Source organism: Atta cephalotes (assembly GCF_000143395.1).
Source record: "Atta cephalotes unplaced genomic scaffold scaffold00045, whole genome shotgun sequence".
Classification (NCBI taxonomy): domain Eukaryota; kingdom Metazoa; phylum Arthropoda; class Insecta; order Hymenoptera; family Formicidae; genus Atta; species Atta cephalotes.
Genome location: NW_012130109.1, coordinates 1466004 through 1482542, shown reverse-complemented (window position 1 = coordinate 1482542; position 16539 = coordinate 1466004). Strand labels below are relative to the sequence as shown.

At 32.4% G+C, this 16539-nt stretch overlaps 5 protein-coding genes across 5 annotated transcripts; 3 read left to right on the top strand and 2 right to left on the bottom strand.

Annotated features, from left to right (window-relative positions):
• The first annotated feature begins 235 nt into the window (after window positions 1-235).
• On the top strand, window positions 236-10133 carry LOC105622464 (WD repeat-containing protein 36). Its single transcript, XM_012203883.1, has 4 exons — window positions 236-258; window positions 7142-8676; window positions 8748-9025; window positions 9279-10133. Exons 1-4 carry the CDS (start codon window positions 236-238, stop codon window positions 10131-10133), a joined length of 2691 nt encoding a protein of 896 aa, XP_012059273.1.
• On the top strand, window positions 867-2238 carry LOC105622463 (intraflagellar transport protein 22 homolog). Its single transcript, XM_012203882.1, has 4 exons — window positions 867-905; window positions 1513-1682; window positions 1753-1952; window positions 2075-2238. The coding sequence occupies exons 1-4, from the start codon at window positions 867-869 to the stop codon at window positions 2236-2238; spliced, it is 573 nt and encodes a 190-aa protein (XP_012059272.1).
• LOC105622466 (bifunctional coenzyme A synthase) lies at window positions 2435-10711 on the bottom strand. The gene is made up of 6 exons (XM_012203884.1): window positions 10694-10711; window positions 3977-4571; window positions 3474-3817; window positions 3054-3320; window positions 2810-2989; window positions 2435-2629 (listed from the first exon to the last, which is right to left on the bottom strand). The coding sequence occupies exons 2-6, from the start codon at window positions 4560-4562 to the stop codon at window positions 2435-2437; spliced, it is 1572 nt and encodes a 523-aa protein (XP_012059274.1). The 5' UTR covers window positions 4563-4571; window positions 10694-10711.
• Window positions 10695-12407, bottom strand: LOC105622467 (nucleoporin NDC1). The gene has a single exon (XM_012203885.1). The coding sequence runs from the start codon at window positions 12405-12407 to the stop codon at window positions 10695-10697; it is 1713 nt and encodes a 570-aa protein (XP_012059275.1).
• Window positions 12408-13733: 1326 nt separating this feature from the next.
• LOC105622462 (trafficking protein particle complex subunit 12) lies at window positions 13734-15308 on the top strand. Its single transcript, XM_012203881.1, has one exon. The coding sequence runs from the start codon at window positions 13734-13736 to the stop codon at window positions 15306-15308; it is 1575 nt and encodes a 524-aa protein (XP_012059271.1).
• Window positions 15309-16539: the final 1231 nt, after the last annotated feature.

The window sequence follows — 16539 nt, the reverse complement described above, 5'->3', positions numbered from 1 at the left end:
AATGGGTAATAAAATACACATTAGAATTATTTATAGCTCATATTTAAAGTATTCTTTAGTAAACATATCTTTACATAATTTCATTTAGAATTTTAAAGAAAAATTTTACTGCAAGTAATTTACATCACAATAGCAAAGTGTACTTCACAATTTAATAAGCAAATAACTATAATCAAATTACAATTTTTATTATAATCATGTGTTAATTATTGCAATAATAATGGTTACATAATCCATGGCTGCATTACATAGTGTTAAATATACTGTTAAGAAAACAGTATTGTAACGAATGTATTAAACATTTAATGTATTCAATAAAATATCATAACTTTACAAATGGCATATATTCATTTTTTATACATGATTTATATATAATTACACTTTTTGGAATATTTAATTATGTTAATTATGTTGAAGTAAATATTATATTTGCAAGATGTTATAAATAAATTACATATAATGTAAGAAACAATTCGCATTTGTCTTCAATAATTTGTTATAAATATATATACATGATGTAAAGAAACACATTAGTTGCTTTAAAAAATACAGACAAAATAAATAATTTTTAAAAATAAACATATATATATATGAAACATATATATAAACATATATACTTATGACTTTTTTACATAAATAAATTATTTTTGCCATACATTTAATGCATTTTGTACGATATATTATAATTTCAATTCAAATCATGTAATATGTCTTCATTGCTTTCTTGATAATGTTGTGTATATGTATATCTAGGCAACGGTTGTTATAGAAACAATTGCCAAACAATAATGCATTCTGTATTGTTGTACATATTCATCAGGTGCAATGGAATGTTAATATATACTTGCAATTACTATTGTCAAATAATGCACACATTAAAATTAATAATGATAGGACCAACTGAGGTAAGATTATTCATCAATTGAATATTTGTACGTATATTTAAAAAAGATATATGAAAACGTTATATTATCAGATTTTGTCAAAATTATGCAATCTTAACTATGTATGTATATACAAGGTGTCCCGTCATTATTGACAAAGCGCTCTTGTATAGAGCGGACTAAACTATTGAAATCCTCTATAATTTTGCAATTTATAATAGTTAGTAGACAAGATATTAATAAAAATCATCGAATATTGGTTTTCAATAATTTTTTATTCGAATATTATAAACTACAGAAAAATAACAAGTGATAAAAATTGTTTATTTTCTTCTCATAATGCTCTTTTATAATTGTTTATTTTCTTATAGGGAATTTTTTCATAACTTTTTATCAACTTTTTAGTACTGCATTTTTTTATTGGTAATCATTTTTACCAACAGAGAAAATATGGTATTAAAAAATTCTCAAAACAATATTCGGTGTTTTGTTTTAATTAATCTTGTTAACTATTATGAAATTAACATCTTGTTAACTATTACGAAATTAACATCTTGTTAACTCTTGCGAAAATTACAAAATGGTAGAGAACTTTTCAATTCATGCACATACATATATATTTATTTAGAGCGGAAAGACCACAATAGCGAATTTCCTGGCAGAGGCTACGGAAATTCCGTATGATTATCGTCCAACTCAAGGTGTCCGAATATTAGAATTTGAAATTAACGATATTGAAGTGAATAACGAACGCATTTCGAGAGATCTCGAGCTGTGGGACTGCAGTGGAAATCACAAGTAAATAACACCATACATGCTTTTGCAAAATTGAGAGAAAAACAAAAAATTGTAGAAATATTTTCAACAGATTTAAAAATTGCTGGTCAGCTATACGTAAAGATGTAGACGGCGTAATCTTGGTATACAATGCAAAAATGCAAGATTCTTCAAGAAAATTGAAAGAATATTACGATTATTTTGTTAGCGGAGCTAAATTAGAGCCAAATTGTTGTGTAATATTCTTTTTTGATCCTGATAATACTACATCAAGCGTGTCGAAAATTATTTGTAAGTATTTCAATAATAATCTAATTCTAACAAAATTTCGATTTCTAAATTTTTCTATTTTCCAAATTTAAAATAAAGAAATCCTGTATAAGTTAATTTTTTAATTATTGTATGTGTTTAAGCATCTAGTTTTTCTAATGTCTCTCATGTCAAGTGCAATGTGGATGATGGTGGTGACAAATTAAAGGCTGATTTTCGATTATTTCTAAGTGCCCTAATAATAAAGCTGCATGAAGATAAAGAAGAAAAACTGATAATGAGTGACAATATATTATTTGCTAAATAATATTTTTACTTTTTTTTGTAACAAGTAATAAAAAAATAGTATTCTTTTGTTATTAATACCTATCTCTGTTATCAATATTTCTCTCATCAATGCGTATCAATATCCTAATTATAAATTGTATATCAGAGAATAAGTATCAATATCCTAATTATAAATTGTATATCAGAGAATAAGTAAACGTTATTTATTGAAAAGTCTATAATTCGTTTAAATCTTGTATTAGTTCTCTCCATGCTCTTTCTACTTGTACTAAAGTTCTTTCATAACTCCACGAAGTACATATAACAACATTGGCTTCCTTAATTTGCTCCATGGTATTTGGTTGCATGTTAATTCGTAATTTTGCTGCTTCTTCAGATAATCCATTTCTATTCATAATTCGTTTTATAGCCTACAAATACATTTAACATGGATTTATAAAAAGATTTAGGTTATATAAATTATAAAAATATTTTGTACATATTTAAATATAAAATAAGAAATTTGAAATAATATAATAGCCAAATAGATTTTTATCAGTATATACATATACATAGGCAAAATATAATTTATCTGTAAAACAGAGTCTAACCTCATTTTGTGATGTAAGACAAGTCCAAATTTCGCTGCATTCATTTTGCCATTCAGCTTGAATTAAAACTGCTGCCTCCAGTACAATAATATTATGCTTGTAAAAAAGATTTTTTATTTCTTTTTTAGCTTCTTGCAGAATTAAAGGCCAAATTAATTTGTTCAACTTTTCTAATTGCTCCTACATAAAGTACTTTTATGAAATAACATATGTAATAAATATTATGGAATATAAGACCAAATACCTTATTATTAAACACAATATCACCAAGCAACTTTCTATTTATAAATCCATCTGAGTCGAGAATAGAAGAACCAAAATATTCAATTATTTTATGAAAACAATCTGTCCCTGGTAAATACAAGTTATGAGCTAATTTATCACAATTTATAAGACCAGCGCCGAGTTGTTGCAATTTTTCAGCAACTGAAGATTTTCCACTTGCAATACCACCCGTTAAACCAATGACGTAAGGTCTTAAGATTCTAGATCTTAAGATTTTACTTTCACTCTAATAGAAAAAAATAGATTATTAAATTATATAACAAAATACAATTTAAATAAAATTATATATAGAAAATTCATATGAAAATTATTTTATAATTTTATAATTATTTTATAATTTTTTGTATTGTATTGTAAATATTCAGTAGAAAAAACCTACGGGATCTTTAAGCCTTGTGCCAAGTAATCGCATTCTGTGATTACTAGAACTAATTTTAGCCTCTTCATGTTTTTCATGATCCTCATCATCTGCTAACTCTACTACATGAATGTCCAATTTGTTTAAATCTTTTTGCAAACGTAATTCATTGATTTTATCACCTCCATGTTTTGTTTCTTCACTTACAACTATCATCTCTAATGTTGGATCTTCCTTAGTAGGTCCATAAATGTCATTAATAGGAACAACATTGTATGATATTGATGAATCTACATCTTCCAAAAAATCTTCAACTTTTATTATTCTTTGCGTACAGGGTTGTATAAGTTCCCACAACACTTTGCCTAAAAATATTTATTTGATTTCTAAGTATATCATCATATAATGATAATAGATGATTAAGTCATCTTATAGTTTTCCTATCCACGAATTATTCAAAAATATTATTATAGATTATAAAACAAATCAATTTAAGCTAAATAAGAATTATGAGAATTTGTTACCAGTAATCATATTAATATCTGTCACACCAACAGTAAGTTTTTCTGTACAACGCAATGCAGCCTCACTTAATAAAATCTTATGACCATTGTGTAATCGATCAAATGTACCACCTAGTATTACATTCTTGTAAGTTTTCATTTTCTGAATACCATATTCTACATTTTTATAGTTCAGACTTGCACTATATATGTAGTTAACAAAGTGATAATTCAGCGACTTGTTTGCTAAATGATCCTGTATGAATGTATCTGCCTCTTCTTTACTGCACTTTTGATCAAAAATCACTATTTCTATAGGTTTTTTGGTATTTATAATAGATCTATTGGGATATTTCAAGTTGGTGAGCAAAACACGAATATCAAGACAAGAAGAAATTATAGAAGTATTTTTGTATATGTCAATGATCTTCTTAGAATATTCAGAATCTCTTTGTTGCAGTGTTGTAGAGTTATAATTTCCTGCAAAAATATTCTTCCCTGGAAGATATTGAATGTACAATGTTTTTAAAACATGTTTCTGAATTTCGAACAATAATCCCTTCATTTTTGCAGGATTTGTTAGAACTAAGAGACCAGTATTTGCCATATCGGAACAAATATATTAAAATTATTTTTTACTTCTAAAATGCACTTTTTAAATATTTCAATTCACGATTAATCGTAGTGAATAATGTCCAAATCACAATCAATTTTTTTCCAAACCTGATATTAGTTTCAGGAGCTTTTTTATGATATAGAAATTATTACAATTGGGAAATACAAGTCTAGACATTAATTATGGCTCTAATTGGTTTTAATAGTTTATGCGTAAATTTACGTAAGCTTTTGAAATAATTTTTATTTATCAAACAACTGAATAGAATCAGCAGGAGTGACTTTTAATTCTTCTCGACTTTAATTAATTCAGTTTCCGAAATGACCGGATAAACGTGGTCAATATAGCAGAAGTGACGAATTCTTCTTTTATTAATGGGTGCATTCATGATGTGAAAAAACAAGGTGTATCACTGGTCTAGTTTCCATTGAGAGTTTAAACCGATCAGTAATATAAGGGCCATTCCAAACAAACTTATCACATAAACATATGCATAAAGAAAATTATCCAATCGTATTTTATATTTGTCTTTTGGTCAGTGTTTATAGTCATCTTATATTCAAGACGGTCTTAAGTATGGTCTTAAGAAGTCACGAACCAATCAGAAGGCTGCATTAGCGTCTTAGACATTACTTAAAACGGTCTTGAAATAAGACTCGACTATGAATACTGGCTTTTATGATAGAAATATATAATTGGATAATTTTCTTTATACATATGATTATGTGGCTATGCAAGTTTGTGAGGAATGACCCTAAGAACCAACCAACTATAGTTGAGCATTCCCCTGTCGCTCAACTGTAACAGGGGAATATTCGATTATAATTGGTTGGTTCTTATGCTGGATTCACACTGGATCTGACGTCATCAATCATATTGGCTGCGGTACTGTCAATGCCAGTATCACAGCTAATACAGTGATAATACTGCATTCACACTGGATTCAACATGTGTCGTACGACATTCTGTAATCAATCAGAAAGCAGAATTTTATTTTGTATTGATAATACGAAGCAAATCCTGTTTTCTTGGTTGCAGAGTGTCGTATGATGCACGTCGAATCCAGTGTGAATCTAGCATTCCGTTTTACACATGATGTGCATAATGCACATTATTTATTTCCTTGTTTAACATTCGGAACAATAAGGATAAATCATGCACATCATGTATGAAACAGAATGTATCCAAGATTCTAATCCAGCTAGAAATCCAGCAGAAAAACAAACATCGTGTGTCGCAGGCTTTAAGACTGCAGCACAGCCTTTTGTATAACGCATAGTGAATAAGCGAATCAACTAATCAGAATCTTTCCTTTCCTTGCATTCTATGGAAAAGAAGGATTTCGATTGGTTGATTCCTTTAAGTCGGTTCTACATTCGTTGCAAGCCGATCAAGCAAGTTTGTTGCGACAAGTCAATCTGAATCTTGCATTTTGAAATCAACGCTTCATGGCTATCGCAACAAACTTGCGATCGGCTGGCACCTAATGTAGAACTGGCTTTATGCACTATGTATTATGCGTTAGGCAAGAGTTTGTGCTACGGCCATTAGCCGAACTACACACATCATGGGTGCTTTCCATTTGAATGACACAAGTCGACATAAGTCGATACAAGCAGCGACGAGATACTATTAAAGACCGTCGATTCTGGGCAAATTTTCGGCGATGAAAAGAGCCCCAAGAGCCCGGTAATTGAAGAACGACATTATCGACAATTGATATAAATTTGCTATTATTAATATAAATATTTGGTTCACACATTATTAAATTCGTGATTTTTTTATTACATAAATGTTCCATAAATAAATATGCATACTTATAAAGATATAATAATTCTATATATTGCAGAAAAATTACAATTTTTCTCTGCAGTTATTATCTCTATTGATAATCAAATCTTTGATGATAACATTGAAATCACAATTTTAAGGAAAAATCAAATATTATTGAGTTCTAAATGCATAAATACGTCTATTAAATTAATAAATCATAAAATTAGTACAATATTATCAGTTTTTAGCTCTTAATCATTTCAATATTCACAAGGACGCCAACTCCTGGAAGGATATAGATCTTTACTGGGCCTTTTATGGACCTTCTACAATAAGCCATTAGTCATAAATCAGAAGTCAAAAGTTAAAAATTGACCAATCACAGTCAATTTTTGACTAATATCTTATTGTAAAAGGCCCATTAAATGTACATTTTTATGTCAATTTGTACAACGGCTTTAAAGTGAATTTAACTCTGCCAATAAAACTATAAAGTCCCAGACATAATGCGAAGGAATAGCGATAGCGATAGAAATAACATGATTTCAATCCATCAGAAATCAGATACACTGGAATATACATGATAGGTTGAAATCATGTTATTTCTATCACTATCGCTCTTCCTTTGCATTGTGTCTGGGGCTTAAGATGTTCATCCGGCGCATCTTATTATTGCATAAATCATGTTTCAAATATGGCGCCTCTGATTGCACCACGAGAAACATAATTGTGAATGTATAGATGAATGAAGTGTATAATTTCTTTTGAATTTACTTTGATCTTCTCTTGTAATATACGATGGTGCAAAGTAGAATATTCGCACGGAATCGAGCACTTGGATATGTCAGTAATCATATACCTCTTGTCACGAGGTATATCCTCAGAAGGAAGGAGCATTTCATCGTCACATGTGTAGGCAAGGCGTTCCACACTTACACGTGTAAACACTTTACTCTTCTGAGTGTCTCGGGTATGCATGTTGATGATATCACTTGTCTAGCTACGGACACATTTCACGTATATACAGCGAGTGCAAATAATATTTACGCATGGCGTAGAGGAACCGAGTTGAAACATATCTACAAGGGTCATGATTGTACAGTCCACATTCTGTTGCCATTCGGCGCACACTTGCTCTCTGTTGACGAGAGCAGCACCGTCAAGGTCTGGGACATCAAAGAAGAAAATCTCCTACTGGAATTGAATTTCAGCAATAATATCTTCAGAATAACTGCACTGATGCATCCCAATACTTATATGAACAAGATTCTGCTGGGTAGTGAACAGGGTCAGCTACAGCTGTGGAATATCAAAGCGACCAAGATGATCTATACATTCAAAGGATGGCAGAGTAGTGTGACTGTGTTAGAGCAAGCGCCTGCGATAGATGTGGCTGCTATAGGTTTGAATAATAGTCATATTATACTGCATAATCTCAAATATGATGAAACCATCTTTGAGCTAGTACAAGATTGGGGTCCAGTGATATCTATCAGCTTTCGTACAGATGGTCACCCTATCATGGCAACAGGCAGTCTAGGTGGACAGATTGTGTTCTGGAATTTAGAGCAGCGAATGGTGGAGAGCCAACTTTGCAATGCACATGATGCTGCTGTCACGGGTCTGAGATACATACCAAACGAACCATTATTGATTTCATCTTCGCCTGATAATTCTTTAAAGCTATGGATATTTGATATGGCTGATGGAGCTGGTAGACTCTTGAGGATTAGAGAAGGTCATGCTGAACCTCCAACGATTGTTCGATTTTATGGAAATGATGGTAATTATCTATTGACTACAGGCGGCGATTCTTCTCTCCGGTTGTTTTCCACTGTCACAGAAATACTGAACAAGAGTCTAGGTAGAGCCTCGTTTAACAGAAAAGCTTCCAGAAAAAAAGGTCATTCGGTTGATGATCCGATGTTAATGCCGCCAATAACTGTACTTGCATCTGAAATAACACGGGAAAAGGAATGGTGCAATATAGCAGCAGCTCATTCCGGTTTAGGCATGGTCACTACATGGTCATCTTACCTCCAAAAGATGGGTGACCTCAAGTTACTTCCCGAGAGATTTAAAAACAATTACAATGCTATTGCGACTAGTTTATGTTTAACAAGATGTGGAAACTTTGTTGTGATCGGTTATAACACAGGTCATGTTGATAGATTTAATATTCAATCAGGAATACACAGAGCGTCTTATGGAAATGAAAATGGCGCTCACGAAGGTCCTGTTAAGGGTGTTATGGTTGACGACTTGAATCAAACTCTTGTTACAGCCGGCAAAGATGCAAAAATTAAGTTCTGGGATTTTAAACCTAAAAAAGGTACCTGTGCCATAATTAATTATATTTCCTTCAAAATAAATGATATTTTAATGTAATTTTTATTCTTTTAGATATAATTATGGCAAGAACGATATTAACAATAGAAGAATCAATCGAATGGATACGTTGTCACAATGAGAGTTCCCTTGTGGCAATAGCTTTAGAAAATTTCGATATTATGTTAATGGATCTGGACACAAGGAAAATAGTTCGACATTTTCAAGGGCATGAGGGACGAATAACAGATGCATGTTTTAATCCTGATTCCAGGTGGTTAATCACAGCATCTATGGATTGCACTATCCGAACTTGGGACATACCATCGTCACATTTAATAGATATTTTTCAGGTAAATTTCATTTCAAAATTACAAATAAATAGATAAGTAGATGGATTCTTGCAAAATACAGTCCAATAAAAGCGTTGTCATTATTATTCGCAGCCAGTAAAAGATGCTTTTTTGACAAACTGTAGATAGAATCATTTATCTCATATTCCTTTGCTCACTTTTCAAGTATTGTTTAGATTTTTATATTATTTGGATTGGAAAATATATATTATATAATCAAAATATATATTATATTAAATCCTGTGCTTTACAGGTTCCTGAAGCTTGCATATCTTTAAATTTCTCTCCGACGGCAGAATTTCTTGCGACCGCCCATGTACGTAATGTAGGAATCTTTTTATGGTCGAATCGTGTGCTGTATTCGCATGTGTCGCTAAAGGCCATTAATAAGGACGATATGATACCTGAAGTAGGACTTCCTGGATCTTCTGTAGAAGCCGAGAAAGTTAATGAAGATAATGTCGTCATCGAAGAGCCAGATTATGTATCTCCTGATCAGCTCAATAGTGATCTTATAACTATGTCCGCCGTGGCCCAATCTAGATGGCAGAATTTGCTCGATATCGATATTATTAAAAGGAGAAATAAACCGAAACAGCCGCCTAAAGTTTCAGAGCTTGCACCATTTTTCTTGCCTACAATTCCATCGTTGCAACTGCGCTTCGATTTTTCGGACGTTAAAACTAATGAAAACACTGAAACTACTCGTGTTCATCCGGCCTTACAAAATCTTACTTCGTTCAATAAGAGTCTACAATCAGTCAATACCAACGATTTTTCAGATGTAATAGAGAAATTAAAGGCAATGGGTCCCAGCAACATCGATTTAGAAATTCAATCATTGTCTTCAGACGAGAGTTCCGCTGAACTGTCAATGATGCAATTTATGCAAATGCTTCTTTATATGATAGAACAACAGACCGATTTCGAATTATCACAAGCGTATTTAGCGGTATTTTTAAAATGGCACGGTACAGCAATCTCGGAGAACGATACGTTACGAAATTATCTACGAAAAATTCAGAAGGCACAAACAAGAAATTGGCTTACACTACGAGAGAAATTATTTTATAATTTAAGTGTTGTACAAAGTTTGAAAAAAATGTAAAGTGGACAAATTATTTTTATATCATGTAAATATTTAATAATTAAATTTTTTTACAAAATAAATGTTTCATATTTTTTAAAAATTATGTACCCTTCAAAATCTACATATATCATTCATCTGAAAAATTATTGACAAAAGATAATCCTTGAATTTAAAAAAAAATGTTATCTATTTATTCACACGTGTATGTTATAAAATATGTTATTAAAATTCAAAAATAACGAAAAATGTATTTCGACTGTTTATATTTATATATAATGTAATTTTATTGTAAACTTAAATATATATTATATTATATCATATTATATTATACACAATACAATCATATAATAAACTTAAACATCGTATATGTTAATAAAAAAATTATCTATATCCTCTTTTTTATTTCTTCGCGTAAGTATAATAAAGTATAATAAATATAACACATGTTTAATATGTAAATGTAATTATTGAAGAAAGTAATTCTTGAATCTAATAAACCTAAAAAAAATATGTGTTTTTTGGTAGATTCAAAATCTTAATCATATAAGTACACTTTGTGACAATATCAATATTTATTATCTATTCCTTGTAATTAAGAAAGCTCTGCAATTGTTCTATTATTGGAAGTTCAAGAGACAAGTCATTAATATATGGTTCAAAGTTTGTAACAATTCTATATAGACTACGTTTTATCGCACTTCGTAAAGATATAAAAATTTCCCTAATTAATTTATCATCTGCTTGCATTTTCCTTGCAAGCATAGCTGATTTTGATAGTTTGTCCAGAGCCTGTTTCACTGACAACAGAGTGTTGATGATGACTGGCACATCTTTTTGTACAATACCATAAGAATCTTCGCTTAGCGAAAAGACGGTCAAAGATGAAATAGCTTCAGCTGCCCAAATCATTAGTTGTCCATTTTGTAAAGCATAACGAATTTTATTGTCATCTTGTTCGCCAAAGATGTAATTAATAAGTGGCTTAGACAACAAATATGCTATAAAAGCATCTTTTTTCTGCTTGATAAACTTTTGAATAAATGAACCGCTGTAAGGTGCTTCTCTTACATCTTCTGATACTGGTATTGGTGCTATATCTGGTACTAATTTCCGCATATGATATATATATTTGCTTTGCTGAACTGGTGGAACTCTTGCTGTCAAAGTGCTGTAACAGGATTGATCTTGAGATTTTGTAGATATCGCATTGAGGTCCAATGAAAACTTCTTGAGAAGGTTTGTACTCTTTTGCACTACACAGTTCCAATTGTATGGATGACCACCTGGTTGACTAAGCGTAAACAACATACTCCTTCTCATTTTGTCTTTTTGGGCTAAGGTAACCAGGTCCAAGTAACCCAAGTATTGCATTATAGGTATCTTGTCCATTGATAGTACATCAATAAGGGTAGTTTCTGAACTATCAGGAGTATATGCACCACTCAAGCCAAATTTGAATGGAGTCCATTCGGTCAGATATATTTCAAATAGCGTATTCGTGTAGTTGATAATCAACATAAATATAAACTGATAGAGCCATAATTGCCATATCAATGATAGATTTAATAATCTAGACACAGTGTCCAAAGGTTTGACCTCCACCTGCGTGGAAAATGACAACAATGCTTCATGGAAATATGATCCCATGAAATAATAAATAGCCATGAAATACAGAGTCGACCACAGGGAGGAAATCATCAACGTTGGAAACATGATATAAAATCTTCGTCTTAGTTGAAGGAATTTGGACTGCGCTATAATGGGAAATTGGAAATATTTCTCAGCAAAAGTATCAATTTTGAACGAGAAATACAATCCACTCCATAGACCGCTAAATAACAGAAAGTAATATTCTTCGATTGAATACATTCCATATACAATGCTGCAGTCTGTAGTCGAAGAGCTTTCTTTCCTCAATGACAATTGTAACCAGACCAAGATACCACCGATAGCAATATAGAATGCTCGCTGATGTAAGCTTTGAATTCTAAGAGTCATACACAGCTTGGCAAATCTGCTCTTGTAGTATAATGGAGGACGCAGATAATTCTTGCTACAGAAAAAACTCTGCAGAAAGGTCACCAGAGTAAGCATGATGATATAAGCCCACATTCGAGGAGACATTATAATAGTCCAAGTTTCCTCAAGCCAATGTGCATAGTCTGTGCTGAGATTTGTGAGCAGAACAACGCAACAGACGACAAATAATTGTAACATTATACTCGTAATGACGGCCAAGGTCATCCGATGTATCAGTAACTCCCTGCAGCCCTTGTTGTCCATCTCAATCATCGTGCTGGTCAAAACCGGTTAATCTTCGCGCGCCAATTAACCTTCAAATTTTCACCATCCGTTTGCCAAATTCCGTATAATATACTTCAAGCTTCCTCGCGGCGCTGGATAAGCAGATGTAATGTTGCCATCACCGTTTTCGCAGGCTTCGTCGAAGATTATATCTCTGTTGCGGTTAGTATTGTCAAAGAGAAACAATTAAACAAAAAAAATTTCAAATTTAAACGATTTTAAACACCGCAACCTAGCACAACCCGCACAATTTTGCTTGCCACATGGTGGAAAGAATGGGCGAGACGAGGCTCAATAAAAGGAATAGGAAACGGAGAGAATAAGAATTTCAACCTATCAGAAATTGTATATTCCACAATACATGATTTCTGATAGTGAATATTAAGATTAAAGATTAAAAATTGAAATTTCACCAATAAGAATAAAGAAATTTTGATTCTTTTGTTCTGATTGGTCTTTCAATCTTTCAATCTTCAATCTCATTCTCCAATGCGTAATCTAATTCCGGCCTTATTTTTTGTCTTTATCTAATCTTTAGAATTAAAAAAAGACGAAGAGTAAAGATAAATTTTCACGAACTGCTCAAACCGACTGTTTCAGCGACAAAAAGAATCAATACATGGTCAAAATTGACGAATATCAAATGCCATTTTGATTCTTTTTGTTGCCAAAACAGCCGGTTAGAGCAGCTTGTAAAAATTTACCTCAAGTTAAACCGAGATTCAAGTTAATCTACATTGGGGAAATAGACATAAACAAAGATAAAAACGACGTTTTTTCGACTTGTATCATCAAATGGAAAGCATCCATAAACGCTTCCTATGCGATTTCGAGCTTTAAGTTGTCGTTCCGAATGCATCATAGGTGCCTTGGATAAAGTTTTTGAACGCAGCTTAGAATAGTTCAAGTAAAGTTTTGGAACGCAGTTCAGATAGCACTGATCCGCTGATGGCGCTGATAATGTATATTTTAGAAATTGGAGTAAATAACCTCAATTAGAGAATAACCTTTTATTGTCAATAGTTAGCATTGAGAGTTTTGTGACTTTGACAACCGTGATATTGTGAAATATTTGCTGCAGAAATTTTTGAAATTTTTGCGAATACTAAAATATTGAGAGAAAATAGAATAGACGTTTATAAATAGAAAGAAGAGAAAGAAAAGTCTCGAGTTTGATATGTGTACGAAACATAATTTGATGCATTTTTTATTGAAATAATAATAATCTTTGAGAGATCTTTGTTAATTTATATTTTTCAGGTAACATATGTACATTCGACCCTTAGGCTAAAATAATCTAATTACAAGAGAGAAATGGCAGAAAATAATACCATCAAGTCAAGAGACAGAGACATTAATGCGGATATCAGTCGTTATTTAAACAGTGCGCCGCCTACAATTTTCGATGAGATCATCGCATTTCAGAAGCCTGGTTTATTCGATGTACAATCGGCTACTATGAGTCGAGTCTGCAACTATGATCCTTTATCAGATGATGGACAGACAAGCGCCTTTGATGTAGATTCTCTGTGTACATCCACGACTTCATTGTTGGATGCCACAGTTAATCGGATCGAGCACAGCACATTGAATGATGCCTATAGAGACATGTGGATACCATCGGAACATACTCGCAAGATATTACAATCCATTACAACTACTGCAACTGGTGCAAGTTACCTGGACCATGAGAATCTCACTATGCCAGGACTAGCAGTACAGGGTGATATGCCTGATTTAATTAAAAATGCCTCCATCCATTTCCTAGGCGAGGACGAGAATATCCATCGGAATGTGCTCACAGCGTCTGATGTGACACAGGATGAACGCGGTCTAAGGAATCTGATACAAGCTGGCTGCTATCGAGCAGCGGTCAATTTATCTGGTAGATTGCTGGCTATCTATGCTCAGGGCTATGGCAAGATTAATCAACCCAGTAAGCACACACCTCATTCTCTGCAGCTCTGGTATACAAGATTGTCACTCTTGGCCAAATTGCGACAGATGGATGTGCTGGAAAACGAGTCGAAACCGTTCGGCAATTTGGACAAACCTGATATGTATTTCACTTTTTATCCTGAATTATATGGCACCAGACCAGGTTCAATGGCATCATTTGCATTCAGATTATTACTGGCAGAAATCCCATCTTACTATGGTAAACCGAAACAAACATTAGAAAATTTGTACAAATTATTAGCGACCGTTAATCAAATTGTAGCCAATTTCCAAGCTGGTTTCAGTGATGAGGGAATGTTTGCAAAAATCAGCGAATCTGATCAGCAAGATGCCATGAAACTGTGGACTGCCAGGAGATCAAGAATCTTGGTCTCCGTCATCAATTGTGCTATTGGCATGAGAAATTACATTCTTGCGATAGAGATACTAGAAGATCTATGCAAGTTACCTGATTGGACTATAGAACAGATAGGTTTCTTAAGATCAGCCATAGGAAGGGTACATTTGTTTCTTGGTGATGTTACAGCGGCAGAAAAATTTCTTGTCCGCATTAATAAGGAGGGAAAGGCAACAAGTGTCAGAGAGCTGGTCGATAATGGTTTAATGGCAGTTGCGCAGAATTCCTTTCAAGAAGCCTACAACTGCTTCCAAACTGCATCGACGATGGACCCGTCCAATGTAATGTTGATTAATAATATGGCAGTGTGCTTGTTGTACACTGGTCAACTGAAAGCAGCTGTGTGGTTATTTGAGAGCATTGTTAATAGAAATCCATTAAAGAGTCTACAAGAACCTATTTTACTGAATATGTGTACGTCTTATGAACTACATACGACGCATTGTAAGCAACCGAAATTACATCTATTGCGACAATTAAATAGATACAAAGGCGATGCTGCCGATATTCAATGTTTAAAACTAGCGATGTAATATTAGTCGTGAATTATCGTATTGTTAACATTAACACCTTGCGATCCGAGCCCGTTATTTTTACGAATTATATACTATAGTTTAATTTATAAACAAGTGTATAAAAATACTACAACGCAAATACTCACAGTGTCGTTTTTTTTTTTAAACTTAATCTAAATTATAAATTCTATCAGCTTTATTAAAAATTATGTTTGTTAAAAATTAGAAAAAATTAACTAAATTTAATTCTGCAATTTTTTTATTAGTTTTCTTACGTTTGGAAATGAGACTACCGATACTTTGATTAAATAATTACAATTTTTACTATTATTTTTTAATTTAATTGTTCAAGCTGTACTTTGGATCGGATCACAAAGCGTTAAGCCTCAGGGAAGATGTAAATGTGATATTAATAAAAATAAAAGTATGTTTTGTTATATATTCAGGCTCTGAACTTTTTTCTTTTTTATTCTCATATCACGTTAATATATAATATGCTATTTACTATGTCATGTTCTACCAACGTACTTTGCCTTATATTGCAGTCAATTATATATAAAAAGTATATGATTGCGCGCCCCAAATTTCCCTCCCAGGTAATCGATCACACAAAAAATACAACAGCGGGGCATCAAAGTAAAATAGCCTTTATTACATCGTGAAACGAGGACAATTTAACGAATGTTCAACAATTGCTATAGTTTTCTCTCCACCTCACACTCTCTCCCTCGCTCTATTTCTTTTTTCTTTTTTTGCTTTCACATGTGCCACTGAACACATATGATTTGCGCGCACGTTTTTCCTCTTTCTTCATTTATTGAATTTTTCGCTTTTTAATTACGTTCTTTTTTTAATCGAAAGAATTATTACGGATGTCACAGCGTTCTCCGAAAATATATATTATGCAATAATCCGATGTCTTTTTGCTCTTTCTTGCTCTTTATAGTGTGTAATTTCTTCTTGATCATTTTTTCTGCGTATCATTTTTTCACGCTTCCAATTTCTCTCACTGTTTCCTCGTTTTCCAATTTTCCTATCGTTTTACTTTTCTTATCTTTATTCTTTAAACTGGCTAGTTTACTCTTTCGCGCTTTTTTCTCGCTTTCTCACTCTCTCTCTCTCTCTCTCTCTCTCTCTCTCTCTCTCTCTCTCTCTCTCTCTACTACTACTACTACTTACTCTACTACTACTACTTACTTACTTACTTACTTACTTACTTACTTACTTACTTACTTACTTACTTACTTAC

What these genes read in the sequence shown, in the direction of transcription:
- LOC105622464 (XM_012203883.1), top strand. Translation starts at nt 236, where the DNA reads ATGGCTGCATTACATAGTGTTAA. An exon ending in GCTGCATTACATAGTGTTAA is followed by an intron (nt 259 to 7,141) that starts ATATACTGTTAA and finishes CTTGTAATATAC; the next exon opens with GATGGTGCAAAGTAGAATAT. An exon ending in GGATTTTAAACCTAAAAAAG is followed by an intron (nt 8,677 to 8,747) that starts GTACCTGTGCCA and finishes TTATTCTTTTAG; the next exon opens with ATATAATTATGGCAAGAACG.
- LOC105622463 (XM_012203882.1), top strand. Translation starts at nt 867, where the DNA reads ATGCACACATTAAAATTAATAATGATAGGACCAACTGAG. An exon ending in GACTGCAGTGGAAATCACAA is followed by an intron (nt 1,683 to 1,752) that starts GTAAATAACACC and finishes TATTTTCAACAG; the next exon opens with ATTTAAAAATTGCTGGTCAG. An exon ending in AAGCGTGTCGAAAATTATTT is followed by an intron (nt 1,953 to 2,074) that starts GTAAGTATTTCA and finishes TATGTGTTTAAG; the next exon opens with CATCTAGTTTTTCTAATGTC.
- LOC105622466 (XM_012203884.1), bottom strand. Translation starts at nt 4,562, where the DNA reads ATGGCAAATACTGGTCTCTTAGTTCTAACAAATCCTGCAAAAATGAAG. An exon ending in AGATATTAATATGATTACTG is followed by an intron (nt 3,818 to 3,976) that starts GTAACAAATTCT and finishes AAATATTTTTAG; the next exon opens with GCAAAGTGTTGTGGGAACTT. An exon ending in ATATTGTGTTTAATAATAAG is followed by an intron (nt 2,990 to 3,053) that starts GTATTTGGTCTT and finishes TACTTTATGTAG; the next exon opens with GAGCAATTAGAAAAGTTGAA.
- LOC105622467 (XM_012203885.1), bottom strand. Translation starts at nt 12,407, where the DNA reads ATGATTGAGATGGACAACAAGGGCTGCAGGGAGTTACTGATACATCGG.
- LOC105622462 (XM_012203881.1), top strand. Translation starts at nt 13,734, where the DNA reads ATGGCAGAAAATAATACCATCAAGTCAAGAGACAGAGACATTAATGCG.